Below are 26,666 nucleotides of genomic sequence, written 5' to 3' on the forward strand. Positions count from 1 at the left end.
GTCATGAGATCCAAAACTCACATGTGCATCAACAGCTGCAAGATGATCTGGTCGATCACCACTGAGCTCGCAAGGGTGCAAGAGCTGCTGCACCATGATTTGTTGTGTTTGTTGTGTTGCTGTCATGTTGTGTTTGTTGAAGTATTTGATTTGTTGAAATAATGCGGTGAATAATGTCATAAATTTTTATATTTCATGTTGTATTCTGAAACTGTGCCGAAAATTGGCATATTTTTCCCGAATTCATCCGAACTAGGGATCGACCGTGGGTTCATCACCGAAAATCTCCCTTTTCCAAACTGAAAAATACACCCATCAGAAACACCAACGAGTGGAGATGCTCTTAGCCTTGTCGAAGCGGTGCTGGAGGTGTGAATCTCGTCGCTGACACACAACGGCGATGGAGACATCAGGGATGATTCCTTCATCGGGAGCGCACGAATCACGGCGCCTAGAACGAGTCCGGGTGGGTCACTTCACTTCACTATGCTAGCTCCTTGCGGTACCCACGAGAAGTGACCATGTAGAAGTTTTCTTACCAAGGATTGAGGATATCCAGTGATATAGGAATAATTAGAGCATGTCTAACAGATCCTTTAAATTTCTGCCCCGTATAATACGAGTAGAGGGCACTGTATTCGATTTCGATCAGGCGAAAACGCGTCCGAGCTAACAGATACCGTATCCTTAAACTATAAAAAGCCAAATCAATTTTTTTTTCCATTTTATTTTTCCTCTTCTTCCTCCTCTCCTTCTTCCTCCTCCAGCCACTGCCTCTGCCCCAGGCCCTGCCCCGCCCTGGCTGGCCGCCGACCGCCGGCCTGCTTCGCCGCCGCCGCTCGCGCCCCCGCCCGTCCGGCTGCCGGACGCCTGCCCGCGCCCGCGAGCTCGCCCCGCGCCCGCGCGCTGCCTCCGCGAGCTCGCCCCGCGCCCGCGCGCTCGCCCCGCGCGCTGCCTCCCGAGCCCGCGCGCTCGCCCCTGCCCCTGCGTCCTGCACAGCTGCTCCGTCTAGCCAGCGAGCACGCGCGCCGCCTCGCCCCCGCACCGGCCCGGCCGCCTGCTTGCCCCACCCGCGCCCGCAGTGCTCGCCTTGTCCCGCAGCCACCCGGCCGGCCGGCCGCCCGCACGCCTCCCAGGCCAAGCGCGCACACCAGCCGACGGCGATGCCCATAGTCCCGGCGAAGTACGTGCAGGATCTCGATTTGGCGCAATTGGGTGCGTGCAGGATCTCGATTTGGCGTGATTGGGTGCGTGCAGGAGAGTCAACGAGGCGGAAGCAGTTGCGATTTTCTGAAAGTTCAGCGCGCCACGAGTGGGGGGTTGACCCTGTATTCATCCTCCCACCCTGTACTTGTAAGGGGCGAGGAGCCGCCCCGTAGCCAAAACTGTAAAAATTCGATACCGGGGGACTGATTTACGGGTCTGCTAGACGACCGGGTAGAGCTCTACCCCGTATATCGGCAGTTATTTTACGGGATTGGATCTTTTAAGGGGCCTGTTAGACATCCTCTTACTTTGGACGGGATGGATTTGGACACTGAACAAGAAAACGTGAACTGAACATGGATAATAGCACGTTGAAGTGGGTAACCGCTGGACACCTGTGCTTTGGATTTGGATACTGATCTAATCTTTGTTCCAGGTTTAAGTGTAGCCCGGACTTATTTTCTTTTTTTGAGACTTCAAAACTTTTGGTTTCAAAGTTTCATAAAATTCTAAAAATACTTCATAGATAATGTTGTACTCTATCAGTGTGTAATTTTTCAGAATGAAAGTAGATTGTATTTGGCCCTTAGTAAAAAAATGAACAATCTTATAAAATGGCAAAATCGAGATATCATTGTACTGTCCGTTATTGACTGTTCACTAATGACAAAATCTAGATTTGTTATTTTTGCTGATCCCAAAATACAACATATTTCATTCAAAAAAGTTTACACAATGGTAGCTTACAATATTTTCTACATTCTGGTATTTTTTGATTTTTTTGAAATACTTAAATTCGAATTTTCAGAGGTTCAAAAACAGCCTCCATGTAGCCCGAGGAAACAAAAAAGAAAAAAAAAAATCCATTCTCATCCCTTTCGCTCCTCCCCAAAGTGAAAAAGCACCCGGTGTAAACCTCAACCGCCGGAAGTGAAATTTCGTCGCCACCACCACCGCCGCGGCTAAGCCCGGCCGCCGCTGTGCCGGCCCCGCTCGCCCTCCCGCACCCCTGCTGCACCTCCTCTACCCCCCCAATTCCGTCGGGAGAGCGCTGCCACCGCCGCCTCCCACGTCGTCCCCAGACTCCGGCGAGATCCTCCCTCCTTCCAGGACCTCTCTCCGCCGCCCCGTTAGGCTCCCGCGAGCACCGGACCGAGCAGGAGCACCTCGGCTCGATCTCCGCCGCCGCCCCGCCGTTGGCTCCGAGCCGCAGCCCCGACCTCCTCCGGCTTCGCACACGGTGACAAGGACCTCGTCCAGCTTCTCCCCTGCGTCCCGCGACCACCCGCGTCGTCCTGTTGACCGCGGCGCCCACCACCGGCCACCCTGCTTCAAACGTGTTCGACCGAAGTCCCCCAAGGTATTTTTTCTATTTTTTTTTCTTATTTGTTCGTTTTCTTTTTACAAGTGCATTGAGTATTGATGTAAATTTCTGTAACTAATTTGCACAGATGAATTTGCTTGTGCGTGCGGTTTTCGATGACTCGCCCTCGGATGCTGACGAGGAGATGGCGGTGGAGTCTTTGATCGAGATGCAGGCCAATGTTTGTAATTATCTTATATGTTCGATTGTAGATTGTGTATATCAATCGATATATAGGTCTACCTAGCACAGAAAATTTAGGGAGTCTGTTTTGGGGGGGTCTGCTGGAGACGAGCATTTTCAAAAGCAAAAAACCTTCTCTCTTCAGTCCCTACAACGCTTTTAGGCTCTCAAAATTTAGGGATTCTAGTGGAGATTCTCTAACCTTTTATCGTCAATTGCTGTAGGTACAGCCGTGTAAACCTACTGATGTGTGTCGGCAAAATATAGCGGCTGAAAGCAGCCTTCCAGTGAAGGCTAGAGATCGACCCACTGCCCCTGCAAGGTGCTTAGTTCTCATTGCAAGAATTGCTATTCTCAGCTCAGCCTTTGCGGCTTATACGATAGTAGGCAGTTGGGTTATGCATTCTGAATCCATGTTGATTCTGTGTTAACCTTTCATTTTGCAGACAAAGCTGTCTATCATCATTTCAAAGTGTGCCACTATCTCATCATGAAAAGGTTACCCCTCTCCAAACTCAAAAATAATTTGATTCTTTCAGTAACGTGTTTTTATGCCTGAATTCTCTTGTCCCGTGCATTGTGCGCTTTCTGATTTTATGCATCAACGGCTTTGGGGTTGAACATTGGCTCTTTGACATTGTGTTAGATGAAGAACCCACTTGGAGACAGCGAATCCATTAGCTTTCAAAAAGAAGATTCAGCTTCAGGACATGTCAAGGTGATGTCATCTGATGAAACAGATGGTAACTCCAACATATGCGTTGCTTGTGGAACCCCAGGAACTCTTAGGTAAGTTGATTCATTTTTGTATCAACATCAGTTTTAATAATGTATTAATAAAACAGTCGTGCAAATGAAGCCATTTCTATAGGATTTGTATAGGAACAGATTATTGTGATCTATAAAGGGGAAACAAATGTCACCTACCCTTGGTGAGCTACCGTGTTACTGAATTCTGTTTTGGCTTTTATGATGCCAAATCTTAATAAATTCTTATCCTGAAGTATGTTCCAATTCTTAATGCACCCAAAGGATATATATGCATTTATGCATATTAAATCCAGTGTGTATACTTTTCCTTGTTCCATCATGGTGAATGGAGGAATGACATGCTGTGTGATGGTCGTGCGTTGAGGAACGTCTGAGTGCTGGACATGATTTTGCCTTCTTCACAGTTTTACTTGCCACATCTCCAGTCTCTGTGTTCATCTGCTTTTTTACATTTTTTATTAGGTGAGTTATCATAATAAGTCACCCATATTAATGGCTTTATCGATAATCAAACCCTGTGGTATAATCTCAGCCGAACACTAGGTTAGTAGAACCTACAAGAAATCTTGCTTAGTTTGTGAGTGAGTTATCTGAAATGTCCCAGAATCAGATAACCTGTTTTATGATTACCAATTTCTAAGTGCACATGTAAATCCCTTGTTCTCTTGTACTGTCTACCATGATAAGAGAAGACACTATTAAAACTTGCCATCTGATCTGTGTATATTATGGATGTTCTGCATACACTTTGGTCCGTCATGCACAATGTTCACTTCATGTTCTCATGTATATATTCAATTGATAATAGGTCCTGTGATGGAAAAGGTTGCCAAAGTAGATACCACATCTCTTGTTTGTATCCTTCCCTGGAATATTTGTCTCCTGGAATTTGGTTCTGTACCAGCTGCACGAATAAGAGGTTCCAGCTTGGCATACATTCTATCGTTGATGGAATAGAGTCTGTGTGGGATGTCAAGGATGCTGAGGGTAAGTACAATCTTTCTTCTGACATGAGACAAAATCTATTATAGCAGTTCTTCTGTTTCCAAATTTATTACTTCTATTTATCGGATCTGTGTTTATAGGAATGCAAAATAGCAAGCATTACTTTGTTAAGTATAAGAATCTGGCGCATGTCCATAATCGGTGGGTTCCAGAAGGTGATATCAATGTCACGCCTGGAGGTCCTGATCTTCTTTCCTTGTTTAACAAGAGGAATCATACTGAAAAGGTGATTACTTTTTTGGCGATCTTTATTTTATTATGCATATGAGAGATGGTTCAGGCTTTGCAAAAGAACCATGCTGATGTTATTCTTTGAGTAAAATACATCACAAGTCCTAGGGTACCAAGTTAGTCCTACAATTATGAAAATGCAGATCCGAGCCCTAAAAGATTGTTAAGTGTGTCACCGGTGGTCCTACTCGTGCTGCATCAGCTTTGACTTGCAAGCATGGCTAGTTGACCACTGCCATGTGGCAATTTTTTGCGAAAAACCCCTTGAAGATTCTTCTCTTCCAATTTCGTGTCCCTTCTACAAGATGTAGAAGCTGAGAACCGGGAAGGACACAGGGGAGAGGCTGAGGATGATCTCGAGCTAGCGGCGTCATGCCGTGGGTGGCGAGTCTGTGGCCCCCCCTGTTCTCCCCGTGACCTCCCGATGCCGGAAAACCCGCACCCCACCCATCACGATCCTGAGCTGTCAAAAAAAAAAAAACCCTCATGATCTCGATCCTCTTCCTCATTATTGGTGAGCGGAACTCCTTGCCTGCCCTGCTCCTGTGCCTCCATCCTGGGTTCCCCAACGCCATCCTCGTCTCGTGTTTGCTGCCCACCTTGAAGCTCCCAGCTGGCCTCCGCCTCTCCCCTACTGGCCTCCCTAACATACCGCATCGCCAGGGCCCTCCTACCTCCCGCGCCACCACAGACATGGTTCCAGCTCCTGCCGTCGCGACAGCTCGCCCTCTGCTTGACGTGCTGTCCCTTCTAGAGCAAGAAAGTATTAAAATTCGTCACCGCGAATTTTGATTGGGTTGACCACGAGACAGCAACCGGTGGAGACAGAGGTGGACAGGAAGACATGGAAGGGCAAGAAAGTTGAAGAGATAATTTTGTAGCTGGCTTCGTGCAAAAATTTGCCACATGACAGTGGTTAACCTGCTACGCGTGCAAGCCAAAGCTGATGCAACACGGATAGGACCGACGGTGACATATTTTACGAACTTTTAGGACCTAAATCTGCATTGTCATAATAGTAGGACTAACTTGGCACCCCCTAGAATAGTTTTAGGACTCATGGTGTATTTTACTCCTTTTCTTTTAATGGTTTTCCAGGCAATTTGGAAGGAGGAATGGACTAAGCCACACCGCCTGTTAAGGAAGAGACTGCTCTTGGCACCAAAATTAGCTGATGATTTCTTTTCCTCATGTGATGTTAAATATTCATATTGTACTCTTGAATGGTTAGTGAAATGGAGGTGTCTTGGCTATGATCATGCAACATGGGAATTAGAGACTCTACCCTGTTTGCTTACGCCCGAGGCTGACCAACTTAAAAAGAACTATGAGAACCGCCATGAGGCTGCAAAACAATCATCTATAAAAGCAAAGGTGTGGTGGGAAAACTAATTTTAATGCTTTATCTTGGTGCTCCTAGTAGTATTTGTAATTCATTCATGATACAAGTCTGATAGGGAATAGCCTGGCTACTTTGAGAATGATAAACTTTGTAGAAACATAACATCATTTATTAGGTTATATATACTATTAAGATTTTTGCTGTTTAAGTTGATCGATAAACTAACAACCAATAAATTGAAAACTGAAAGCTGGGTTAACTGGTCTGCTAATTCCATAAAAAAGTTTAAGTGCATATGAACCACACTATATTATCTTTATTTTTGCCCAGCTGTATTAAACTATCACATCATTGATATTATATTACCTCTGTCCTCTTTGTCACATGTTTAGTTATATCTGTGCTTAAAACCTATACATATTCATGAAACTGCTAATTTTCTTCTTCTGTGCAATACTGTAATTATTACTTGTGTTACAGGTTAAGAAAAGCTCATTTCAGAAACTTCAGAGATTACCAGATGGGTGTCATCCTGATTTTGACAGTGATCACTTGTGTTCTATCAATTACCTCCGAAAGTTCTGGTACAAATCTTTTGGCGCCGTTCTTGTCGATGATAAGGTAGGATTATGCAAGTAGCTTAGCTGCATTAGTCTTAAAAAATGGTCAAGAAACAAGACTTTATCCTTCTATTCTAGTTTTCCACCCATATAATTGTTTGTAGTAGTTATGACCACTGGCATGGTCATATGTTCTAGTGCGTACTTACAAGGATGTAAGGTTGTGCTTCCTTACAAGGATGTAAGATTGTACATCTCTTGCAGTTGTACTTGGCTATTTTTAAACTCCCATCTGAATAAAAAGGACTCTGTGTTTAACCATCATGCAGGAGTTTGTAATAAAGACCATCTTATTCACAATGTCTGTGTTACCTGACTCCAGCCAACCCATCCTAATTGTCACAACTCCTGCTTCTCTATCCTTATGGGAGGTTCAGTTCAATAACTTGGCACCATTTATCAATGTTGTTGTGTATGAAGGAGGGAAAGACAAGCTCAAATTAATTCAAGATTTGGAATTTTATGATAGCGGAAGCTCTGTTATGTTACAGGTTCTCTTATCCCATGCTGATGCTATCTTAGAGGTAATTGCCAACTGCTAAGTATCTACTTTCTAGTCTTAGCTAGCAAATGGTGCTCACCAATCAAGAGCACATAATTTCCACCTAGATCGTATTGGGTGTCGTCGTTACTAGTTACTACACCCCTAGCTCTGTTAAGCTTATGCTTTTCATGTAATTGCAATCTCTCTGCCATGGCACAGGATATCGAACCTATAGCCCACATTGGTTGGGAGGCGGTCATAGTTGATTATTATCAAAAATCAACCCTACAGTATCTCGAACAACTGAAGCAACTTTCCACTGATTTTAGAATGTTGCTTGTGAGCTCCCCAATTAAGGTGCCTATCAATAGCTCTGGCCTGTATTACTGCTTCTGTGCCACAAATAAGCCATGCTGAATCTTGTTATTTTGCAGGATAATCTTCCTGAGTACATGAAACTTTTAGGTTTCCTTGATTCCAGAGAGCAAGAAAATGGCAATTGCGCTGATACTGCTGATGCCCTTGTGACGGCGAAAGTAAACTTCAAAAATCATATTGCATATGAGCGCCGAGCAGATTCTTCAAAACTATTGGAGCATTGGGTTCCTGCTTACATGTCACAACTGCAGCTAGGGATATATTGTTCCATACTGCTTTCAAATTCATCTGTTCTCCAGTCGAAGATGAAAAGTGGTAGCTCTCTTTGCGACATTATTATGTCTCTCTCAAAGGTGCTTTGAAAACAAATTTACAGCTTGCATGATAACAAGTAATCAGTAATGTGCTTCTTTTCTTCTTTTGCAAAGTTACTAACACTGCTATTGCCCTTGATCTATTCTTGTCCTTATGTTATAGTGCTGTGATCATCCTTACCTTGTTGATGAGTTCCTGCAAAATTCGACTGTCAACATTCACAATTATACTGATACTCTAGATACCAGAGTGCAAGCGTGTGGCAAGCTACTGCTTCTTCATGAAATGCTTAAAGAAATAAGGAACAAGAGGCTGAGAGTCATTATTCTTTTTCAAGTGAGGCACTCATCGCATTACCCTCTTTCCTTAGTACATATGTGTGGCACGATGTACTAAAGTAACCAATCAAGGTTCTAATATTGTTATTCAGTATTTGTTCAGTCATACAGCTAGACACCTAGTAGTGATTAGGTGGCCCCAACTGCTCCAGTTATGGGGCCTAACCGGTGATTATATGGTAACATCTAAGGGGCCTATATTCGTTCAGTAATACACTCATACACCTAGACACCTAGTAGTGATTGTGTGGCCCTAACTTCCAGTTATGGGGCCTAGCCCGTGATTATACGGTAACATGTAGATGCACCTGTTCCTTTTTTATACCATATGATCTCTTTTTTGAGAACACTTCTGCATATAAATTTCATAGAAGCTGGATTGATATAATTATCATCTAAACTGTGAATAATTGTAAATAGTCCCTAATACTATTCTCTACATTACTAGAATATGCTCATTAGCTATGCTGTTTGCATCTTGCCTTGGTTCCAATGTCATGGTGCTCCATAAAGTGCCAATATTCAATATGCCGTTTATGTCAGCAGATATTTACATGAATGAACATGGTGCCTTGCAGAAGTATTTTCTTATAACAAGTGATCAACAATGCAAATAAATTATGTATGGCAATTTCCTCGTCTGACATATAAGCCCCCATTTCACATATTGTTCCTAACGTGTTCCAACATATTGTTCTGAGTGTGTTCCCTTAAGTACTCATCAATGTTATCATTCCTTTTTGAACCCTTTGTGCTCTTCTATGGAATTTGTCCCTTTGACAGTTTTCCTTAAATTTTCTTAATTTTCTAATTTAGCAGTTTTTTTTTCCGGTGCTATGGCAGTCTAGTGTAGCAGGTGGAAACGCAACGGGTGATATATTGGAAGATGTTGTGTTTGACAGATTTGGCCCTGATTCGTATGAGCGTGTTGAAAGTGGCGCACCATTGTCAAGGAAAGAGGCAGCAGTAAATATGTTCAATGACAAGACTAAGGGGAGGTTTGTTTTTCTGATTGAAAGTCGTGCATGCCTCCCAAGTATTAAGCTGTCATCTGCCGATGCCTTTATCATATACAATAGTGACTGTAACCCACTAAATGATCTGAAGGCTCTTCAAAGAATACAAATAGAGTCACAACTTAAGTATCAGGGCATTTTCCGTTTATACAGTCCTTTCACAGTGGAGGAGAAGCAGCTCATGCTTGCTAAACATGGTGTGCCTATTGATAACTACAAGGATATGACAGGTAGTTTAGGCCATTCCTTGATCAGTTGGGGTGCATCAGTTCTTTTCACCAAACTTGATGAGCTTCAGCATGATAATTCAAGTAAAAACTTCGGAAGGGATAGACAATTTATGGACAAAGTAAAGTTGAAGTTCTTAAAAAAGTTAGCCAAAAATGTTGTAGACAGCACCAAAATCAATTGCACATCCATATCGAAAGCTAATATGTGTGGGGAATTTTATTCAAGAAGCATTACTCTAATAGGCGAAAATGTGGCAATGCCTGCCTTGGATGGAGATCCATCAAATTTCTGGTTAAATTTACTGAATGGGAGATCCCCTTGTTGGAACAATATATCTGAGTCACCACAATCAAGCCATAGAATGTTACATAACATAGAAGAACCTGTCAAAGTTCCTGCTGAAGAAGCTGATGAAGCCAGAAGGAAGCGTAGAAAGCTTGACAGAATCACAGTTCCATCTTCTAAGCGTTCATCTGACAACAGTCATGGTGATATGTTACCTAAAAATTGTACTACATTGAGGCCCCCTCTTCAACAACTTGATAAAACACAAGAAAAAGAAGGTATCACATTTGTGTCAAGATTACATTCTGCTGCAGATATGCATATTACATGGTTCTGATATAATTTTGTTCTGAAGGGGTGAAAAAACTGATGAGCACACCCAAGAATCTTCACGTTCAACTTAAGAAAGAACTGTCAAAGCTAATCAAGGTGCTAGAACTGCAGGTATGCATTTTCTTTGTTCTTCCACTTTCTCTTTGTTTCCATTATGACATGCTATTGAAAAAAATACATTATAACATATGTTTATGCTTAGAATTTATTTGGCTAATGTACACAGATTTACGCGAGTGCACAAAATCCTTTTCTGTATGTAAAAACAAAATATCCCTAAATTTAATCTAGCCTTGAACCTCAGTGAAAATTCTATTCGGTAATGCTTAAATTAGCTGTTAGTAAGCCCCCACAACTACATAGCGGAAGTAAAGCCATGTCAAAATCTTAGAAGTGCACTTATTCATGGACAGATAGAGTAAGTAGTAACTAGCAACCAGATCTAATATGTCAGCTAGGTTACAAATAAACACTAACCTTCAAGTCTTAGTAAGGACAACTCAAGAGCCAATTTAAGCTTTATGTTTCCCACCTCATTGTAAAAGAGCGTTAATAATTGACACCCCAATTTCGGTACATCTTCAAAAGCTTTTAAATATGCCTGAGTAGGAAAAAGGCAACCTCAAGTAGAAGTTGCTGTTAAATGTGTTTGGCTCTCTGCACTTTCTGCAATTTATTATGCCTAATTCTTACCATTCATTTTTTGTTGCTTTGCTCTCGCACCGCTTTTTTCTGCTTACCCAATCTAACATGCATTTTTATAAATATAAATGCAGGATAATGTAAGACTTATGTCAGAACAGCTATTTGATTATTTTCTGAACAATCATCAAGTTGTTATCGAGCCAGTGGGCATATTGCGCGCGTTCATTATAGCCTTGGTAAGGAGGACACCCACGCAATATTGTTATGTTATATTTATCAATATGCTAATGTCCATATTAATTTTTTTTCAGTGTTGGCGTGCTGCTTCTCTTCTTAATTGTAAGGTAGATCTCAGAGAGTTGCTTGCCCTTGCTGAAAAAAACTTGAAGTGTGAGTGCAATGAAGAGCTTGTGGCATTGATGTGTAGAAAATTAAGGACCCTAGTGAAAAAAATCCCAAATATAGCAGATGAAACAAGCATCAAGGGTCAATCAGTGTCAGTAGAAGACACCCAACTTTCATGCCAAGAGACCTCTAATAACTTGGAAAAGGACCACATGTTCCAAGAAAAGGAAATGGATCTTCATGGTAAGTTCACAAATGGTGCATCTTATGAGGTCTCTACTGTTGCTGAGCAGATGATCTCAGAGAGGCAGGAACCTGTTCAAGAAACTCGCAGAGAATGTCACGTGCCACATGATGAGCTTCCTAACATGATTGTGGAGAAATGTATATGTTTAGTTGACAATGTTTTCTCCTTAAGAGAAAAGAATATCCTTTGCAAACAACAGCTCGAGATATCAGGTTTAGTGACACACAGGCAGAACAATGTTATCAGACTGAAAAAAGTATGCAGTCTAGTTCTGGAACATATTCATAGAAGTCATATTGATGAAATGACCAGGAGTAAGAAAATAAATCTGACTACTCAGTGGTTCACTATGCTTATGTATGCATATTTGGAGCACATGAAACTCCAGCATGACAAGCTTGAGGGACTGCAGTCTGATACATGGTCTTCAGAGCGACAATTGAAGGAAAAGCTCAACCAGGTAGCAAAATCAGGCCAATTAGATCGATACTTTGACCGGTATATTGCTCTACCTGACTCGAACTTTGTTATGGAAGAATTCATCCATTTTAAGGAACAGAATGATGAGCATCGTATTGCTGAAAGTTCTGTGTCTTGTCAGCATTCATCAAATGACGCATTGGCGATGGAATTTACATTAGTACGAAATGAAGTTCTGTCAGAGCCCACATCTATACAGGCAATGGAAAATGAGCCAGTTGAGACTTCTGTGGGCTCTGGCAGAGGACCAGCATCAGAAGCTGCTGATTTCCCAGAAAACAGCATCCGCTGTAGTTCTGATGGCATTGGTGTACAAAGAGCTGGCTGTTCATCAAGTAGCATTCCTACAAATGATGATTCTACCGGTCAGGTATTATGTTGCTCATTTTCAAAACGTGTTATGCTTGTCGTATGCGGATATGCGTGTATAAGCTTCTTTGTTCTTGACTTACACATGAGGACTCTGTTCTACTTGTGCTTCAATCCTGACTTTCCAATAGAGTTAACCTGGAGCTGCTATATTTCGCACCATTGGGCTATACATGTCATCAACACACATGATACACCACCAAGGTGGGGCTATCGTCGTAGTGTACGAGGCAGCAACTTATGGTTTGCCCAGAAAGGATTGTGGAATTTTAGTCAATTACCTTTAGTTTGTTTCCATTTTATCTCTAGGCAAGTTTGTCAGGCCTACCACTGTTTAGGAAGAGAGACTACTTTCCGGTTGAGCAAATAATAGAATTCTCATTCCCCAAGAACTATGTTGAGCAAGGCACCACCAGGCCTTCAAGCATATGACCTGCTATAACTATGTGATGGGTCTCCCTGAGCTGAAAAGTAATAGAGCAACTTGTTTCACTCACAATTAGATGGTGAGAACTGCAGCAAGATAGCTTGTCCAGATTATGCAGTCTATCATAGTTTTTCCAGCCTGTGCTCTATCTAGGCTAGACTTGAGAGTGAAATATGTTATACCTTCATAATATTCCTCTGGGGAAATTAAACGTTGACCAACGGGGGAATGATCCCTCCCTTGGCTATACGTTGTTAGGTAGGATGAGGCTCTTCCCGCGGATGGACGCTAGGATGATAACCCGATTAAAGTTCGCCCCTCCCTGCGAAATTACCGCGAGATGGAGATTCGAACCCGGGTGGGCTGGGTGTGCACTCGCTTGCCTTGCCACTATATTCCTCGGGGAAATTATCTCTTTCTTTTGATGGAAAGCACTTCAAAGTTGTGCCAGTCGACATAGCTAATATTCGTTACTACCTCTGATACAAATTAGTTGATACTGGTTCAGTGAACCTAGACATTTAGGCATCTGCGACAATTAATTTGGATAGGAGGGAATAGTAGATTTCAGAGCTTGGCACATTGTTAGTCATTTTTTCCATTGTTCATAAAATACTACTGCATCATGCTTCGTATTTTTTTTGTTTCCTCGTACTATTATAGTTGGCTTATTTATGTGTTCATTGTCACTATATATGCTTTGGTGATGCCAGAGAATGATCTCAAATACCTTTATTTTGTATCAGGAATCCCCAACCAGTGAGTGTAGAAATGCTGACCAGATGGAGATAGACAATATTGCTAAGCCAAATATGTTGCTGGGAGGTGCAACTTCTCTTGTTAGTGTAAAGAATGATGACATTCTTGACACAGATGGAGTCCACTTGGAGTCAACAAATTTGGCTGCCTCACAAAGCCTTGTAGCCTTGGTTGGAACTCAAGCTGTTCTATCATGCATGTCTCCCCAGCAAAGCACAGATCTGTCAGCTCAACAAAATGTAGCACCTTCAGGGTGTCCACCTGCCGAAGCAGAACAGACAGGTTTGTCGGACACACAGGTGGTTCATGTTTTGCAGACTGAAATGCAACCATCAATCTTACTTTTGGATGCTCCACCTCAAAACACGCACCCTGATGACAGGAGCCAAACAGGTTGTCAAGAAGATAGAGTAACTGGACTGTCACAGGGAGGCGCAGCAATTTCTCAGCATTTAGGTGATGTCAGAATGCAAGTCCAGGAAAAATATGATGGCAATGTAGCTGCTTATCCAGTGCTTCCAGCATCTCCAACTTACCCTGCAGATGGCCTAGTTCCCCTACCTGTGTCTGGGGAAGTTGAATCCCAGATTTGTGAACCAATTATAGCTGCAAAACAAAGTACAAGTCCACATACCCAACAGAGTTTGGCAATTTCGCATCATCTACCAGCTGAAGCAGAACCGTCAAGTATATTGTGCACAGAAACAGCTTGGGATTTGCAGCCCGAAGTGCAACCATCAACCTCAATGCAGGATGAACCCGCAGAGGTAGAGGATGAACCTGAGGCAGAGGATGAGCCTGAGGTAGTGGGCATGGTGACAGTTCATGATCTCCAGGCCGAAATACAACCATCAGCCTCAGTGCCTGCTGGACAAAGTACAGGTCTGCCTGCCCAACAAAGTTTAGCAGCGTCACAACATCCACCAGCAGAAGGGAAACAGGCAGATGTATTTGGCACAGAGCCAGCCTGCGATTTGCAGACCGAATTGCAACCATCAACCTCATTGCAGGATGAACCTGTAGAGGCCGAGGATGAACCTGAGGCAGATGATGACCCCGAGGTACCTGAGGTAGAGGATGAACCTACAGAGGTAGAGCGAGCAGGTACCTTGGGTGCCATATCAACTCAGGATTTGCAGCCTGAAATGCAATCATCAACCTCAACGCAGGATGTTCCATTTGAACGAATACTTGTGTTTAATAATCCAATACTTAGTGACAAGCCGCTTAAAAATGAGTTGGGCAGGTTAATGCGTTGCAAAAATTTGCTTAGTAAAGAGCATGAGCATAAGGTTTGCTTTTTCTTTATTATGTATGTTACTGTTTTACGGTAAATTGTCTATGCTACATCAATTTTTCATTTTTCCTTGGCTGCACATCTATTTTTCAACAGAAATCACTACTTCTAATAGAGTGCAACCAAGAAATAGAGAAGATAAAAAGAAAGTATGACTCATTACTTCAAAACGAGGAGTCTTCTCATCTTCAGACCCAGAGGGAGCTTGCTGATATCTATAGTAGCAAAGTTCATGTCAAAAAATCACTAGCTGAGAATTTTCGAGGGGCATCCACACCATCATCTACAGCTCCAGGTATCCAACTAAACATTGCTAGCATATCTCATTGTTTCCAAAGCAGTATTCTGGTAATAACTAGTCTTTCAGCATTTAGCTTCGCTTGCTGTGATATTTTTGTTTAATGCATATTTTTGAAACTCCATCTTTTTTGTTTTGTTTGGTCGGCTTATAAGGTGGAGCATGTTATTCTTACATGATTCATCTACAAGCATCTTGTTTATATTCAGTCATTTTGTATGGTGGACATATTATATTGTGATCGGTTAGCAGTGTCAGTCTTCTGCTGTTTCTGGCTTCTTTTCCAGTAATGCCATGTTACGTGGTTGCATTACATTGATCTTCAAATTACGAAGGGCAGTCTAGATCCAGGATCTGCTGCTTAGTCAGGCTCTCCTAGATCATGCGAGTAATGGTTAGTTTTTCCCTTGTGCAATGCAGGGAGATCAGCGAGCCCTGTAATGGAGCAGCCATTTGAGTCTTCTTCAGCTGCTCAAACCACAGCATCACCAGTTATCTCGTCATCAGCCATCAGACCACCAGTGCCTAATCCACCAGTATCTTATGTCCGACCTTCGTATGTGGCTCAGCCATCATGGAATACGCAGCCACAGACAATCCTACCTGGCAATCTCTATGGAACGACATCAAGCTCACACCCACCTTGCCGAGCGTCCTTGCTGCCATCTGGTGGACACCCAGAGTCCATGGCTAATATCTTGCAGTCATCTAGTTCAAACCCCATCTTCATGTCAGCCCACCAACAGTCATCATATCCAAACATGGTCTTGGGCAGCACCTCAGGTCCGCTGAATGCAGCGCCAGGAAGCCAGCGTACTGGTGCTCAAATTGCCGCTGTCAATCACAATCAATCCAGCTCTGAATTGGCATCGCTGAGTGTGTATATACCAGCTAGGTTTGGCATTGGTAGCAGTAGCAGTCCTGCAGGCGCAGGGGCCAGCCCAGAAGTTGTGTGCCTGTCCGACGACGAACCGTAGCAATGCAGTCCCAGTTCGACTTGTAGGACGTTACTACTGGCCTCCTGTGGCAGCCATATGTCTTGTTGACTAAGAAGCCGATCAAACTCCTCTAGCATCATCCTTTTAGCGAAGAGATGTGCAGTTGCAAATTGAAGAGAACATTGCACCTGTTGAGAAATGGTAGGGGCTGACGTAGTACTGGTCTTTTTACCAAATTTTGTGTAGCGCCAGTTAATATAGCGAATGCCTGACCCTTTATGGATTTCTATGTGAATCTAACTAGCTGGCCCTTTGTTAGCTTGAGATTGGTCTTGGCTCTGGTCTACTCGATGGTCTACTCGATGCCAGAGCTGGGCCTGTACATGTTCTGCTAATTTCTGATGACAATCTTAATATATATCTATCTTACTTGAAAGCCAAAAGAATCAAGGTGCATTTATAACTTCGGCAACTACAGTTGCATGTATCTGTCAGCTTTTTCTTTGATTTTGCTTATTATTGCCTATGTTCTATTCTTCGAATGGCATATGAGGATGGTTTGTTTCACTTGAAATGAAACAAGCTGAGCTGACCTTGACGTGTACTGGCTGCTGTCATAGAGAAATGGGAAAATAATCCTATGAAACCAGGTTTTTTTTTTTGACAAATCTGACCCCTTGCCAAAACTAATGCCTCATCTGACCCCGGCAAAATTATTTCGGAGTATGACCCCTGTGTTCCTCACCAAGTAGGATGAAGCCGAAGTTATGCAGGTTGGGGCGAAGAAAAAAGCAGCAAGCAATCTTGGTAGTACGGCACTATTGCACTTGGTGGCATGTGGCTTGGCGCCAACCTGCACAACTTCGGCCTCATCCTACTTGGCGAGGGGTCAGACTAAGAAATAGTTTTGCCAAGGGCAGATATACCACCCCTTTAGCCTGGGCATCCGCCTAGGCTTGCTGGCACATGATGCCTTGCATTTTACGACTTTGTACATCGAGTTCGCGCGAGAAAAAAAAAATGACGTCTTAGACATGTTTGCCCAGGCTTTCGGAAGCATCTGTGTCCGCCAATGATTACTGGAGACGTGCGGAGGGTGGTGGAGCAGAAGCCGGTAGTGGTGGTGGGGCAGCGGGGTTGCTGCATGGTGCACCTGGCCCGACGCCTACTCCTCGGACAGGGTGGGAACCCGGCTGTGCTCGAGGTTGGCGATGGCACCGACCCGGCGACCCTCATCGCCGCGCTCCAGTCCAAGGACATCACTACTAAAGGCGTCGTGGACGTCGTTGTTGATGCATGCGGCTTGGCGGCGGCGTTCCCGGTGGTGTTCATCGGGGGCAAGCTGGTGGGTGGGCTCGACCGGCTCATGGCCATGCACATCGCCGGCGAGCTCGTGCCGGTCCTGAAGCAGGCAGGAGCCCTGTGTTCAGAGGAGCCCTGTTTCTCTGACCAGTCTTCAACTCTTGATGACCCTTGCCACCCTAGTCCCTAGTTATAAGTTTCCAATATGTGCATGAGCTTTCCTGAAATCTTGGCTTTCTTATGACTACTACTGGGCACTGGCACATTTGGCAAGTCTAGAATGTATTTCCTGTTTATTCTGGATGTGTCTGCATGCCATCCGGAAGTATTGTAGCCCTTTCTATATTGAATGCCAAAGAAACCGAGTTGGTTCCTTTATATCATCGGTGAGTCCATGGCAGTTATTATTGCTAACAACATTGCCCCCATTTGAAAATGGGAAATATAACAAAACATCAATTAATTTTGAATGGAGCAAGCGACTTTAGATGTTGATACCAGTTGGACAATCTTAAGCGTCTCATATAATGCGGTAACAGAGGCGGCACATCGATGAAATTGTACGACACTTCGAAAATTGCTCGCCAATTGCATCAACTTTACATTGTTTTTTTATTGAAACAGTACATTTTGGGGGGGGGGGGGGCGGATTTTGGAGCAATGGTTCACCACCATGAAACTGATAGAACAGTAAATCCTAGTTTGGATCAAACCATCAAATTAATCAGCAATATGTGCTCCATGACTCGTGCAAATGCGACCAGTCTCCATTTACAGGAAAGAAAAGTTCATGGTCTAAATTAGCAGACCAAATGCTGCGATATCATGAGCATTCAGCATCAGCAACCTAGTGCCCTTGGGCGGCATGTAAGTTTTCTATATATATGCTTGTTCACTTGTTGTACACCTTTGGTCCAGCTATAATTATAAGTGGATCCGTCAACGTAATAGACGAGAACCACAGTTAAGTTGTGACAACAGCTATTCTTTTACATACGTTTGGATCGGATTCAAATGTTTCATACACCAAGGGTGTAACACGTATTATTCATATGTTTGAATCGAATCCAGAGTATTCTTTTACATGTGGTACCCTTATTTCAGCTGTGTAAGTGTCATCATACAGCCCCTGGTCGTCCCCCGCGGTGGCCGAAGGGGAGAAAATCTAGCCCCGTCCTCCCGCTCCCCCTCTCCGCTCCCTCCCCTGCCGCCGCCGGCGTGTGCCGCCGGGCAAAGCCCGCGCGGTGCCGGCGGCGGCGGGCCTTCCCTTACCCGGCGTGTGGCGGGCCGTGCGGGGCGGTGCTGCTCCACAGCGACGGTGCTTCTCAGCGGAGGTCGGCGGGGCTTGGCGCGGCGGCGGCCGGCGAGCTGCGTCAGGGGCGTCCTCTCGCACTTGGAGGCGGCAGTGGTCGCTGCAGCCGCGCGTGGTGGCCGTGGTGGTGCATGGCGGCCGGGCTCGATCTGGGCCTGTGCGGGCCGACGTGGGCCGCGGCTCCGGGGCGTGGTGGCGGCGCGTGGAGCTCTGTCTCCGGCGTGCTGCGTGGGCGCGGCTGCAGTGGTGGTTGGCCAGCAAGGGTGGCCTCCTCCCTCGGGCTCTTGCTGGCCACAGGTGAGGCCGGTGGTGGCCGGCACTCCTCTTCGGCGACGGTGAGGCCGGTGTGGCTTCTTGCCTTTCTGGTGGTGGTCCAAGCCGGCGGCTGCATCTCCGTCCAGCGTCTCAAGTTCGCCGCTGGCGACATCGAGGGTACGGTGAAGGACCAGGGTGAAAGCCCTGCCCGGTGCTTCCGGTGCGGATCACGGCGACGCCTGAGGGCGCCGCTTCCTTCCTGAAGGCGTGATCTTTGGTCCCAACCGTGCCTTCCCTCTCCTCTTGGTACCAGGGGAAACCCTATGTCCGGTCCTTCGGGCAAGGCGGCGGTGGCGCCACGACGTCTTTTTCTTCTTGAAGACGTTGTCGAGGCTTCATGGGGAGAGGCCGATGCGTATTTGGAGGCTGGGCATTGGGATGCGCTGCTGGTGTTGGCTGCTGGCCAGGGCATGGGGCGTTGAGGCGCTATGTACGACGTGGTGGATGCAACCAAGTCTGCTGCTTCTCCAATTCCGAAGGATCCTGCCTTCTCCTCGCCGACTCTTCTAGGCTCATGAGGGGAGGTACGTTGGTCCGGGTTGCCTTGGAGTCGCGAGCGTGCTATGGTGGTGTCTCGCTTGGTTCGTGACGCGGTTCGGTGGCTCCATGCTCCATATCCTCACCTCTTTTGGTAGGATGTTGGGGGCGGGTAGCTCTCATCGGATCGTTTGTAGCGGGGTGTTGTAAGCCGCTTGGCTATGTTTCGTCTTGGGTGTGTGTGGAGTTGTATTGGCCATCGGCCTCTTCTTCTATGTGATTGATACTTGGACGTATTCTCGAAAAAAAAAGTATCATCATGCAAGGGTGTTGCTTTTGAATCTCTTTCTCTGCTTTGCTCATGTTTCTAAAAGGACCCGTGACCGCTGCTCATATTTCTGTTTTGTTCCAGTACTTTGGTAAATTCTGTTTGTTCTAGTAATATTTTCCATGGAATTTCCTTGGTGGTGGTATTGGTCAATTCTGTTTGTTCCGTCACTTTGATAGTTCTCACTTGCCATCACTCTTTTTTTTTTCATGAACATGCAGAATTGCATGTCATGTCATTAAGAGATCACTTGTCACCGCTCAATTTTCTGCCACTGTACCTGTTTGGAAAAAAATGATAGGCATGAACTGACATTTCCCATGGCCTTTCTTTTAATGGATCCATGGTCTTTCTTGGTGGTATTTGTTACATCTCTCGATTTTTGGTGAACAAAACAACAATGTTAGTCGATCTCTAGCAACAGTTCAGTTCCTGAGCTGTGAAATGGAGTAACTGAAGAAAGATCGTTGTGCGATCGAGCAACCGCCCATTTGAGCGAGCTGCGCCGTGGCTGTTCCTCCCACAAGTCCGTCCCAATCTTCTTCCTTTTGCTACTTGGATATGACGCAGCAAAGCGTTGAAAAGCTTGGGGAAGAAAAGAACCACGTACACCATTCAGAACTGAATGAAAACCCTGTTAGCATGCATTTACATGCGTAATCTGAAACAATCACTTTATAATTTGCGTTTTCGCGAAAAAAAAGCTGCAGCACGTATGTGGATACTACCTCTCGCTTCGATAAATAAGTCGTACACATATCTCAGGATGAACTTTGATCAAAAAATTGAGCAACATAATCTTGATTATATTATAGTATTTAATTAGTATCGTTGGATTTGTATTGAAAAATACATTCTAATGATGCCAATTAACGGCAAATTTTATATACTCCCTCCGGTTTATATTAATTGACTCGACTTTATCTAGATATACAAATGTACCTAGTCAATTATCTAGGCAAAGTTGAGTCAACTAATTTGCATCGGAGGGAGTACCTGAAGTAATTTTTGGTCCAATAAAAAACATGGAAAACAAGAACGGCTTATTCATTGGAGTGGATGGAGTACAGTGTTCCTCTCTCAGAGTATCTCCAACCATTGGGGTTCCCCAAGCCGAAATCCGGCGCTATTTAGCACCAGATGGATGTAATTTTTGGTCTGGGGAGGCCCATTTTCCCAGCGGCAAGCCCATGGTCGCGTGCTGACGCTCAACCACCCCGTAAAAAGCGACGGTGCAGTCGCCGGGAAGGGGAACCATCCGGTGGTAACCGCGTCCATCGTCGTATTGAACCGTCGTAATGGACCGTGAAGTGGCCTCGAGGCGCGAACCGCCGGAGCAGTAACTCCGCCGAAGAGCAACCGCCGCTCTCTTCGTCGACAGACCACTACATAAACGATCTACCGGGCGGCGCCATTCATCTCTTCACCATCCTCTGTCGTCGGATACTTCAGCATGAGCAGTCTCTCTTTGCCATCAGACACAGACATCGAGGGGAAATCGCCTGGATGGCGCCATTGGTGGGACCGAGCTGCAACGTCTAGCAGCAACGATTCCCCGCCGCTGGAAAGCGACGATTCCCTGCCGTCGGACAACGACGATTCCCTGTCGCCGGACAACCTGCTGTCGGACAGCGAGAACGAGGAAGAGACTGAAGAGCATGACGAGGAAGAGGCTGAGGAGGAGGAGGAGGAGGAGGAGGAGGAGGAGGAGGAGGAGGAGGAGGAGGAAGAGGCTGAGGAGGAGGAGGAGGAAGCGGCTGCTCGGGCGAAGGCGGACGCGGACGCGAAGGCGAAGGGGAAGGCGCAGCCGGCGTGCACCTTCGACGATGAGGAGGACAGGAGTTCCTCCGACGCGTCGACCGACACCGCCTCTTCGGAGGAGGTGACGAGCCGGAATCGCCAGCGTGAGGACGATGACGCGGGTCCATCATGGAAGAAGTAGTTTTTTTTTTCAAAGTTTTTATATGTCTTCTTTATGTTTTTCCGAAGTATTTATATGTAATTTGTGCTCACCTACAAATTTCTTCTATCTATTAAATTAAAAACTTCCCCCAAATCATACGCGCGCCGTATCTCGGGAAGACGATGCGAGGAGGACGAAGATCGGCCTCTGTCGCCGACAAGTTTGAGCCACCAGACGATTCCCGCGATTTCGTTTCGTTCGGAGTCCCCAAGTACTCCTCGGGGGCCGGGGATGACATGAGCTCTCCGGATGGATGAAAGCCCAAATCCGGGAGAAAACGAGGAACCGAAGGCGCGACTGGTCATTTTCGTCCATCCGGATGAAATAAAGACGTCTTGGGGGTCTCGTCGGGGAGACGGCTGGAGATGCTCTCAAGTCTTCACGTTTCCAATGCCGCACACGCGTACGTCGTTCCTCCAAAATCGTGTGGAACGTTCTATGTTTTCTCTGCAAACAAAGACGGTTCACATCATGCGTCGCCGTCAGGCGTGACTAGATCGTGTTCATTGTGGATGGAGTACATTGTTCCTCTCAAGTCTTCACGTACGTTTCCAATGCCGCACACAAGTGCGTACGTCAAGTTGTTCCTCCAAAATCGTGGAACATTCTATGTTTTCTCTACAAACAAAGACGGTTGGCTTCCACCACCAGCTCAGCGGCCAAAGTCGGCTAATTATGTTGTGCTACTACGTAAAAATGTTGGTTTGTTCGAGAGGCTGAGAGGAGATAAATAGATAATAGCGTGGGAAGGCACACTACTCTGCATGCTCTAGTTTTGGAGCCTCAGTACTCCTTTCTCTCCGCGCACCGAGTTTGCGTCAGTTTCGTCTGGTTTCCTCTTCTGTGGCGATAGAGCTGGGCCTGGGAGGCTGCGGAAACTACGGAGCCATGTCGTCGGCTAATTCACGACGCCAACCGCCACCGCCGGCGCCGAGTGCGACGTGGCCACGGCCGAAATCCGGTAGCTAGGAACCGCGGCACTTTCTTTTAGCAAGTTTAGGCGTGCATTCGCAAGCCATGATTTGGAGTTTCAGCCACGCAACAACGCAAATCCGATTACGCGTCTGCGAGGCCTCGCGCGCCGTGGAGCACGCCGGCCGCTGCCGCTATAAAATGCGGCTCCAGTCGTCCACCACCGGCACCATCACACTTGGCTAGCTCTCTGCTTAATTTCTCCAATTCTTCCCCGATCTCTGTAGCTAGCACAACAGTACTTGTTCCCGAGGGCTGGCGGCGCGCGATGGCTCGCTGGTGGGTGTGTGGACTCCTCTCGCTCCTGGCGGTGGCCGCTGCCGCTGCCGCGGAGGGGAATGCGGAGCCGCTCTGTCTAATGACATAATAATGTACGTAGTGCAACACAGTTAACTGGAAAAGAAATTTAATTCATAACAACTCAATGCTGCCCACTCTGTATATATATGAAAACTCGATCGATGGCATGTGCATGCTCAAAATTCGATCACTGAACAACTGTATGCATGGGTGCTTGCTCAATTCGTTGTGGTGTTCTTGATGCACGACTGCAGGCCGATGTGTGCCACGCCTACCAGATTCTGAAAAGGGGAGGACTCAAGGAGGAGAACATCGTGGTGTTTATGTACGACGACATCGCCAATAACCCTCTCAACCCAAGGCCTGGAGTCATCATCAACCATCCTAACGGCACAGATGTTTACGCTGGTGTTCCCAAGGTATTACTACATATCTGGCCGTTTTCCATTGAATTCTAGTTTCAAACAAGAGTGTGCACCTAATTCTAATCCCACACCTTAACATAGATTGTAGTACTGTACTACTTTTTAGTCGGAGAATGGCTGGTAGCTTTGTGTTGTTTTATTCGATGTACTCCAGAATTCATGGTGTTGTATTCCTACTAGACGTCTGACCAATCCTAACATGCATTGCAGGACTACACCGGTGACCAGGTCACTACTAAAAACTTCTTCGCGGTCCTCTTGGGCAACAAAACCGCGGTTACTGGAGGGAGTAGGAAAGTAATAAACAGCAAACCGAATGATCACATCTTCATCTATTACACGGATCATGGGTCTCCTGGTTCTCTTGGTGCATAACTCCATCCCACATAAAATGTTACTACTAGTACCTCTTTTCCTAAATATAAGATGATCTGAACTCCTAAAACGTCTTATGTTTATGACGGAGGGTGTATTAATTAGCTGATTTACTTGTCAAACTTAGCTAACCTTAGCAAGTTTTTGTAGGTATGCCAAACTTGCCATGGCTTTATGCTGGCGACTTCATTAAGGTGTTACGAGAAAAGCATGCTTCCAAGAGCTATTCAAAAATGGTATACTGCCTTTTATTTTCCCTAGGAAAATAGTATATCTTTTAAAGAGTATGAAACCGTACTCTTAATTGGAGTCTTATACGTAATTAAAATTATAACCTTGGCAGGTTATATATGTTGAAGCTTGTGAAAGTGGCAGTATGTTTGAGGGTATAATGCCTCAGGATCTTAATATTTATGTTACAACAGCATCAAACGCAGTTGAAAGTAGTTGGGGAACTTACTGCCCTGGGCTGAATCCATCACCTCCTCACGAATACGTTACCTGTTTAGGTGACCTCTACAGTGTGTCTTGGATGGAAAACAGGTAATTAAGCATCGTCTCAAATACATTATGCTCTATAGTCTGCACCAGATTGTTTTCAGTTATCTCATAAACCCTATGTTTGTCACAAGTATGCCTATATGGCTTATATATTTGAGTTTTTAGTATGGTCTGGAATGTGATTTACTTGCATGATTAACATTAGCAATGTTTGGTAATGGTTATGTTTGGGCCGTTGATGTTGAAACTGTTTTGCCATTGTTAACCCGCTATATTTTATCTTGCTCAGATCTTGTATGTGTACTGAAAATTCGTATACACAACGTCATTTTCAGACCCTATTCAAAGTTAATTCCTAATTCATCACGCTATACAAGACATGATTTCATATTTGTTTGTGGTTAAGGAAGTATTATCACCTAGAAGGCTAGAAGGCACAACATGAGTGCGTGCTACTACTTAGTACGGTCATTGGCAACCTGACTAACACATAAAATAAATCATGAGACGCCGCAGTCGCAAATGGTAGTAACACATATGTGCAAATATAAAAAGGTGAGGAGTGGGTAGATAGGATTTTCGAAGTATCCATCAATGTTCTTCTGTTCTATAACCATGATGGTTGCTGTTCTGAAACATTTGATCCTACTCTGCAGTGAAACTCACAATCTAAAGAAGGAAACAATCAAGGATCAGTACGAGGTGGTAAGTCTCGAGTACACTTTCTTCATTCTGGTTAGTGGCATCAATTCACTGCTTTCTTGGGCAGGTTAAAAACAGAACCGCAAGCTCAGATTACATAACTGGTTCTCATGTCATGGAGTATGGTGACAAGACATTCAAGGATGACAAGCTTTTCCTTTATCAAGGTTTTGATCCTGCAAATGTCAACAACACAAACAGGGTGCCTTTGCCCGGCCTGGAAGGTGCAGTCAATCAAAGGGATGCGGATATTATTTTCATGTGGAAGAAGGTAAAACTCCAGTTGTATTCTTCAGTCTCAGTTAACCCAGTTATTTCATGAATATTCTCTGTTACTGGTTATAGCTAATCACCTTGGGCCTCAACTTCTGTGGTTGCTACATGTAGAACCAGGCCTTCCTTCTCTAAACAATGCATGTTTCTGTGTTACATTTTTTCATGCATTTTTTTTTTGCTCTGCCATGTGTTCTGTTTTGCCAAATTTGTCTGGTAATGTATCCTCTTGCTTTTAGTATGAGCAGCTAAATGGGGGATCGGAAGATAAGCTGAGGGTTCTCAAGGAGATCAAAGAAACCGTGGCACACAGGGTGCATCTTGACAGCAGTATCGATTTCATCGGGAAGCTTGTCTTTGGATTTGAAAAGGGACCTTCAATACTTGAAGCTCCTAGAAGCTCTGGCCAACCAGTAGTCGACGACTGGGACTGTTTGAAGAGGATGGTAAGTGTAAAGTGCTGTAGTTTCTATTTTAAATCCCAGAGAGTTTCTTCTGTTGCTTGTACATCCACGTTCTTTCAGGTTGGAACTCCGTACTGATGCCCATTTGTCAGGTGCGCGTTTTCGAGTCCCACTGCGGATCACTTACTCAGTACGGCATGAAACACACGAGGGCGTTCGCAAACCTATGCAACAACGGTGTCTCCGAGGCCGAAATGAAGGAAGCAAGCATCGGCGCCTGCGGAGGTTACAACTCGGCGAAGTGGAGCCCACTGGTTCTTGGGTACAGCGCCTGATCCGCTCGCTGCAGTATACGGGAGCAACAACTATTGCTCCAGATGTTACACCTCGTAGGTGTACATACATATCAGTTATACGAGAAACCACAGAACATTGATTCTCTTGTGTGTGTTGGTTATAATCAGTACGTAGTTTATGGTCATGCCTGTGTAAACTGAGTTTGACTGCAATCAATTGAAAGGCAATGATTATGACACAAGTCTATGAATATTGTTGCAGGGCAGTGCCCTCTGATATGGTGAGCCATCTTAGTGCAAAAAGATGATGACCCACAGTAGTAGTGATCCTCCTAAAGGCAGCCCTACCAAGAAAATGTTGGCTTGGTCGTAACCTATTTTTCTTTCTTTTTCTTGAACGGAGGCAAAATATTTGCCCCAACACATGCATGCTTACAAGTTACAACCTTGTTGGGGCCATCATGGGAAAGGCACGAATGGCTCACCATATCAATGGGAATGTCCAGCCCTGATAAGCACAGAAAACATCCATCAACACCAAAAATAAGCTAAATGGGTATTCTGAGGCAGTGGCAGTGCTAGACAACAGCCATCTCGCCACATATAAAAGCATATAAGCCACCTTATATGAAGATCCCGCAACAGCCAAAAGATTTCCGAGGCCAGAACAAGTCCAAATTATTTCCTGTAACACAAAAGGCACATCAATTTTAATCTTACCACCACAGGTTATCAAATTTGGCACATATAAACGACATGCCTCATCTCCAGCCACTGAAACAATCACCTGAAAACTCAGTCTCAAGCACCCCACA

At 45.0% G+C, this 26,666-nt stretch overlaps 2 protein-coding genes across 6 annotated transcripts; both read left to right on the forward strand.

The window, feature by feature from the left end:
- The first annotated feature begins 2,068 nt into the window (after nt 1-2,068).
- Nucleotides 2,069-17,591, forward strand: LOC127342146 (uncharacterized). Of its 5 annotated transcripts, none has more exons than XM_051368088.1 (20): nt 2,069-2,566; nt 2,658-2,750; nt 2,977-3,074; nt 3,199-3,250; nt 3,399-3,541; nt 4,332-4,510; nt 4,609-4,754; nt 5,858-6,133; nt 6,582-6,722; nt 6,991-7,245; nt 7,425-7,562; nt 7,640-7,936; nt 8,061-8,234; nt 9,080-10,046; nt 10,124-10,212; nt 10,878-10,982; nt 11,058-12,188; nt 13,361-14,665; nt 14,767-14,965; nt 16,953-17,591. In XM_051368088.1, the coding sequence occupies exons 2-20, from the start codon at nt 2,658-2,660 to the stop codon at nt 17,396-17,398; spliced, it is 6,234 nt and encodes a 2,077-aa protein (XP_051224048.1). In that variant the 5' UTR covers nt 2,069-2,566; the 3' UTR covers nt 17,399-17,591. The 5 variants fall into 5 exon arrangements, with proteins under 5 accessions (XP_051224048.1, XP_051224045.1, XP_051224046.1 ...); XM_051368085.1 differs by lacking the exon at nt 16,953-17,591 and adding an exon at nt 15,389-16,352; XM_051368086.1 differs by lacking the exon at nt 16,953-17,591 and adding an exon at nt 15,389-16,352 and having other exon boundaries at nt 2,983-3,074.
- Nucleotides 17,592-23,132: 5,541 nt separating this feature from the next.
- LOC127342148 (vacuolar-processing enzyme beta-isozyme 1-like) lies at nt 23,133-26,146 on the forward strand. The gene is made up of 8 exons (XM_051368091.2): nt 23,133-23,294; nt 23,511-23,667; nt 23,826-23,911; nt 24,019-24,218; nt 24,833-24,881; nt 24,946-25,149; nt 25,391-25,597; nt 25,708-26,146. The coding sequence occupies exons 1-8, from the start codon at nt 23,199-23,201 to the stop codon at nt 25,888-25,890; spliced, it is 1,182 nt and encodes a 393-aa protein (XP_051224051.1). The 5' UTR covers nt 23,133-23,198; the 3' UTR covers nt 25,891-26,146.
- The last annotated feature ends 520 nt before the right edge of the window (nt 26,147-26,666 follow it).

Source organism: Lolium perenne, chromosome 3 (genome assembly GCF_019359855.2).
Source record: "Lolium perenne isolate Kyuss_39 chromosome 3, Kyuss_2.0, whole genome shotgun sequence".
NCBI classification, from domain to species: domain Eukaryota; kingdom Viridiplantae; phylum Streptophyta; class Magnoliopsida; order Poales; family Poaceae; genus Lolium; species Lolium perenne.